The sequence below is a fragment of the Solanum dulcamara genome, chromosome 11, assembly GCF_947179165.1.
Source record: "Solanum dulcamara chromosome 11, daSolDulc1.2, whole genome shotgun sequence".
NCBI classification, from domain to species: domain Eukaryota; kingdom Viridiplantae; phylum Streptophyta; class Magnoliopsida; order Solanales; family Solanaceae; genus Solanum; species Solanum dulcamara.
In genome coordinates, this window is record NC_077247.1 from 49,441,902 (window position 1) to 49,448,077 (window position 6,176).

The 6,176-nt window shown below is 31.8% G+C and overlaps 1 protein-coding gene across 1 annotated transcript; it reads left to right on the forward strand.

Annotated features, from left to right (window-relative positions):
• Positions 1-2,322: 2,322 nt before the first annotated feature.
• Positions 2,323-4,920, forward strand: LOC129874731 (probable NAD(P)H dehydrogenase (quinone) FQR1-like 1). The gene is made up of 4 exons (XM_055950074.1): positions 2,323-2,443; positions 3,573-3,666; positions 4,104-4,366; positions 4,465-4,920. Exons 1-4 carry the CDS (start codon positions 2,421-2,423, stop codon positions 4,694-4,696), a joined length of 612 nt encoding a protein of 203 aa, XP_055806049.1. The 5' UTR covers positions 2,323-2,420; the 3' UTR covers positions 4,697-4,920.
• The last annotated feature ends 1,256 nt before the right edge of the window (positions 4,921-6,176 follow it).

Genomic DNA, 6,176 nt, shown 5'->3' on the forward strand with positions numbered 1-6,176 from the left:
TATCAGTTCAGTCTAACTAATTTTAATCCACTAAAATTTAAATTGATATCTAGTCTAAATTAATTCTGAAAAATTTTATTATATATAGTACTAATAAGGAAAAATAATATTAAATTTATTAAGTACTAAAAATTTATTTTAAAATATAAATAAAGCAATTAATTGGATACCCCTAGACCTTAACTATAACTAATGAAAATGTAGACTATCGACTTAATCAGGGAATTCAATTTAAAAATTAAATTTGCTTGTACAAAACTAGGTTCATTTAGATAGAACACTTGATCGGGTTAATTAAACAATTATCTTCGAATTAACACATGAACAGTTGAAGACAAATAATTAATAATAATAATAATAATAATTAAACTTCCCAAAGGTCGCCTCCAATGTGTCCAGTCTGAATTAGGACGCCTTTGAACATGTTAAACTGATCAAAAATATTTGTTTATATACGTCAATTCTGATATTCTCCTTATATTCTAGAATATGTCAAATTGTAAATTAACTTGAGGTTTGACCACTTCTTAAGTTTTAATACGTGTGTATTACATATATATATTCCTTTTGATAAACCCTCACCCCAGATCAGAACCCTTAGGCCTAATCCAATTCTAATGAGCTCTAAAATATATTTTTTTGAGTATAATTTCAGTTATTTGTTAAATATTTGATAGAGACCGAACATGTTTATATTTTGACAAACTTAAAAGAATAAAAGTAAATTTAAGAGATTTTTTTTATAAAAAAAAACAAGTAATTTCTTCTCTAGCTGATTGAGATTGATCACCTTTTGATTTACCATTTGTAGAAGACAAAAAAATTAGAAATTTGCATATAATTAATTTAAATCATGTATATAATTAATGGTTTGATCTTTTCAAAATTACACGCTGTCAATATGTATTATTCCTTCAACCTCAATTAAAAGCATCAAAAGGGTATTAAATAAAGTATTTTTTTCTTTTCTTTTTTTTGGGGGGGTGGGGGAGGGGGGCGGGTCCATAGAATAATTTTAAAAAGGCTATGACCACTTAGAAAATATTGATCCAGATTTATTTACCAGCATATGTGCTGGCATGCTACATTTTAAAAATGAAAAAATTAATACCATGGCATTAATTCTCTGAAATCTCTTCAATCTAATGCAACTCTGTTTTTTTCTTTCTTTTTTTCAAGAATGTAACTGTTAATCTTCAGTCATAAAAGGTGAATTATGTCTCATTAATATAATGCACTAATTAGTTCTGAAACATTGAACAAAATATTATGTCTCCGTTCAGAAATTAATAATGTTACTATATATTCGATGAATCAAATATTTACCAGTTAAAAAAAATCACGCATAACTTGTGAATGGTATGAAATGGGAGGAGTGTATTTAAGCTTAGTTCATCAAGTTGATGGGTGTTTTTAATCCTGTCAATAGTTCAGGAACGAAATCAATAATCCGCGCCAAATTCGGAAGGTATTGATACGTTTCTCCTTATTTTTTAAGTCTTTTCAATATTTTAGCAACAAAATCTATGCATTTTATTTCAGAAATACTACGAAAATTTTGAGTTGACATTGACAACTAAATGTGCCTCTCATTGTACTCCAAACTATAAACAATGTTATTCGGATCAAAAAAGCATTTTCTTTAATTCAAAAACTCAGCTAAGGTCTTGCAAGCTAAAAACTTAAATGAGCACTAAACATAAACGAGAAAATATATTCTAGCATCTAAATAATTATTGGATCTAACATTTTGTATGAACAATACAAACAATATTTTTTTTGTCTAATCACACTATTAAAAGTCATTCCATATGAAATAACTATCCACAAATTCGTATAGTTAGTAACCTGAAATAGATAATAAGTAAATTCTTACAAATTATCTATTTATAGTATGAAATTTATTTATCTACTTTATTAGCTAGTAATCCGAACATTTTAGTAATAGTATTTATTTTACACATATCCTTTTTTGTAAAGAATGAAATGTAAATAAAATAGCAAAATGCAACAATACCAGCTGTGCACAAAGCTGTATTTAATTTCCGTTACTTTTTCGTTTGCACTTCTCTTTCTTTTCCCCCTTAATAATAATGAAGAATAAGAAATTGAACTATAATATCAAAATAAAGAAATAATAATAATTAAAAAAAAGTATAATTATTACGATAATGATGATGAGCGTGACATCAACAACTTATTAACAAATCAAAACAAAATGACGTAATTACCCCCCTTATTAATCCACATAAACCTGAGAAGGGCTCTAATAAACCAAAATTGAAAATGGTCAACTCGACCCACTATATAAGCAGCAATGGCCTCCCCACTCTCTTCCACCACCATTCTCTTTCTCTTTATTTTCTATTCCAACAACTCATTCATTCATTCATTCACTCACCTACTACTTCCCCCCTTCAATGGCTACCAAAGTCTACATTGTGTAAGCAATCTATCTTTTATTACATTTGTATCTTCTTGTTTTTCTGCATGTTCTGTATTATTTTTGAGTTTGGGATTCTCTGTTTTTGATATTTAGAGTGGAATGAATTGTGGGTATGATTTATTTTTTGTTAATTTCATCTGGGCTGACAGATTCTTGATTCTTGTTTTGGTCCTTCATTTTCCCCATGTCTGTGTGCTGGTAAAGTCTCTGTCTTTATGTTCTATTCTTATTATATTTATGGGAATTTGATCTAAGGCTTTGCCAGATTTGTTTTCCAATGATCAATTGATGAATAACCTTGTTGAATAGATTGTGTGGGAAGAGTAAGACTACCATTTGTTTCCAGTGTGTTTTGTCTTGATCTAAGGTAGGAAATTTGTAGTTTATTGGAAGATTGTTATTGAAATGATATAGCCAATTAATTGTTGCAGGAGTTGTTGGTTAGGTATTCTTTTTTTAGTCTTTTTATAAAATGACACTCTTGAAATTAAAAAAATATATATGATGTGACCCTATCACTTTTACAAGTGTTTGTTGTCTTGATCTAAGGTAGGAAAATCTTTGCTTACTAGTAGGTTTTTATGAAAACGATTTACCAACTAATTCACTGGGGTTTGGTTAGTTACTCTATTGCTAGTCTTTATTAGATGACATTCTTGAAATTGAAAAATATCAAATTGAAGCTCCAAGATGGAGTTGTTGATATTATCTTTGGTACTAAATGATTTTGCTGATTAGAATCAACTATCATATAAATTTATGGCCTGAACTCCATACACTTTTCAAGATTTCTATTGGTAAAGAAGTTCTCCTACAAATTTCCAGAACGTCTCATTGGATGATTTATGATTATTGAGTGCTAATTTCTGGCTTGTGCAATCTTTTGTTCCTGTTTTATCTCTAGAAGACTTCTGTGAAGTTGGATTCCAGTGTTATTTAACTGAATTTCTTGCAACTATACCAATCTGATCTGTGATTCTTATTTTATTTGAAGTCAACTATCGTACATCTCATATGCATATCTAAAGCTGTGAAGTTTGTCTCCAAAAGTAGGGATGGTTCGTTTGATCTATTTGATTTTCATGTTTGGGGCTTCTAAAGCTAATGGTGGAATAAATTTATGCAGTTACTACTCCATGTATGGACATGTTGAGAAGCTAGCCCAAGAGATTAAGAAAGGAGCCGCATCAGTTGAAGGCGTAGAAGCCAAACTATGGCAGGTCTGTTAACATTTCATTTTAAGATGTTATTTATGTGAGTGAGTTAGAGAATTGAAGAAATTATGTGATTTAGACTTTGCAAACTGAATGTCTCCTAAAGTGTTTACAGTTATCATTGACAGTGTGGAATCTGTAGAGTCGTAGTCCTTTCCTTAAAATCCTGCTGAGAAATTATTGTCTTGACATTTGATGTAGTTATTCCGGGTTTGACTACTAATTGTTTAGTGTGGAGTCAATGTAGTTAGACAAAGAAAACCATATAGTTGAATTGTCTTTTCGCAATTCACTTGTGACTTAACTTTTCCTTGATTTCTTGATTTCCTACGATTAATTCCATATTCTGAACAGTGCCCCTTTAGAGGGTTTGGAGTTTAAAGGAGAAAAACTAATGAATGTACATCACTTCTGTGTTTTTTATTGATTTTTGAATGGCACAGGTACCAGAAACTCTTTCAGAAGAGATTCTTGGAAAGATGGGTGGGCCAGCAAAAGGCGATGCACCAATTATCACACCCAATGACCTTGCTGATGCTGACGGCTTTGTGTTTGGATTCCCAACAAGATTTGGGATGATGGCTGCTCAGTTCAAGGCATTTCTTGATGCCACTGGTGGTCTTTGGAGAACTCAGCAGCTTGCAGGCAAGCCAGCAGGGCTTTTCTACAGCACTGGCTCTCAAGGAGGTGGCCAAGAGACTACCGCGTTAGTCCCTTCTCCTCAAAAGACTTTCACATTTTGAGCTTGAATTCTGATTTGAAGATTTTATCTGAAACTTTTACCTAAGCTGAATAAATCTGCAGGTTGACAGCAATTACTCAGCTTGTTCACCATGGAATGATCTTTGTTCCAATCGGTTACACATTTGGTGCTGGCATGTTTGAGATGGAGAAGATTAAAGGTGGGAGTCCTTATGGTGCAGGAACTTATGCTGGAGATGGCTCTAGACAGCCAACAGAGCTAGAACTGGAGCAAGCTTTCCACCAGGGAAAATACATTGCCACCATCACAAAGAAGCTCAAAGGCTCTGCTTGATTGTTTCACTACAACTCATGTGCTATTGGATTCTGCAGTCCATTTTTTTTCCTGTGTCTAGTATACTTTTGTTTTAAGTTGCATTCCTACTGAACTAAACAATAAGTGATTATTTCCTATTATATCAGCATATCTATTGGGTCATTGGTCAGTGTCAGTCACAGTTTACAGAGGTTGGTTTACATGTTCTATGAATCATACTTAATATTTTTCTCATTTCATAACATATGGCTACAGCAACAACCCCTTCAACCCCCCCCCCCCCAACCAAAGTACAGAAACTAAGTAAAGATTCAGAACAAAAAGGAAAAAGGTGTAGGGGAGTAAAAGAATTCTTGGAGGCAATGCTACTCTATGTATTCGATGTCCAAAGGTCATTTAATAAGAAGATTTTAGTGGTCCAATCCCTATAAGTTGGCCAAACTACAGATTTGTGTTATGAAACATATGTTGCTACCTTGTTTGCTTAAAAAGCAACAGTTAGCATTAATATTGAATACTCATTCATCCCAAAATAAGCGTCATTTAAGCTCTTTTCACGTCCATTAAAAAATAGAAGCTATCATTTACCAAGTTGCCCCTATTTATTAGATGTTTCTTGAGATTTTGAGCACTATTGAAAAGAAGTTTTTTTTTAATACAAGAATATTAATATATTTTTTGCTAAAATGACACTTATTTTAGGACGGAGGGAGCAGTAAACAACACAACCATTTTAACAAGCATAAAGAGAGCAATAAGTCAGCTTAAAATTGAGTGCCAATCCAGAGAATATATCCATGATAGAAGTGGTCCTTATGATCTCAGCTAAAAATAAGAAATCCCAAGTGAGATGCTAGCAATTTCTATCTCGTCATTCACTTTTTTTATCTCTTATCTTGTTCATTTCCCTTTGTCTCTGTTGGACACATTATTTTCAGCATGACTTGTAGAAGGACTTCAATAAAACAACCATTTCAATAATTGAAGGGGGCAACTTGCAGGCTTTTAAATGTTAAGGCATTTTGCTTAGTATAAGTTATTCTATCTATTTTGGTGTCCCCTCTTCTAGAAGATTAAGAGAGGCTGATTTACACACTTTAATGGAAAGTTTATATCAGATCAGATAGGAGTTAGAAATTAGAGTCTCACTGTCATCAATCAACAATGAGATAGTTCACACACTTCAGAGTGACATATACAAAATGAAAACTTCATTCTCAATTCTATGATATAATTGTTATGAAAATCTTTTATTTGCTTTCTACAATGAAAGTTTGATCCAGTTCTAATATACTTTATATTAAACTAGCTTATATGTTTAGCAGTACTCTTATGCAACGCTATTTATTTTGTATCTCTCAAGTTAGGAAGATTGGGAGGGATTGGGTTTCATCAATTTGGAAGTCTAAAATTAAAGAATCTTTGTTTTCTTAAATTGATGTATTTTAAATAGTTGTTAGTTTGAGCGATTAATTAAAAAATATATAAAAATAATAAT

Bases quoted from the DNA above. Each gene is read 5' to 3' on its own strand.
- LOC129874731 (XM_055950074.1), top strand. From the start codon at position 2,421: ATGGCTACCAAAGTCTACATTGT. The intron at 2,444-3,572 runs GTAAGCAATCTA...AAATTTATGCAG, and splicing joins GCTACCAAAGTCTACATTGT to TTACTACTCCATGTATGGAC. The intron at 3,667-4,103 runs GTCTGTTAACAT...TGAATGGCACAG, and splicing joins TAGAAGCCAAACTATGGCAG to GTACCAGAAACTCTTTCAGA.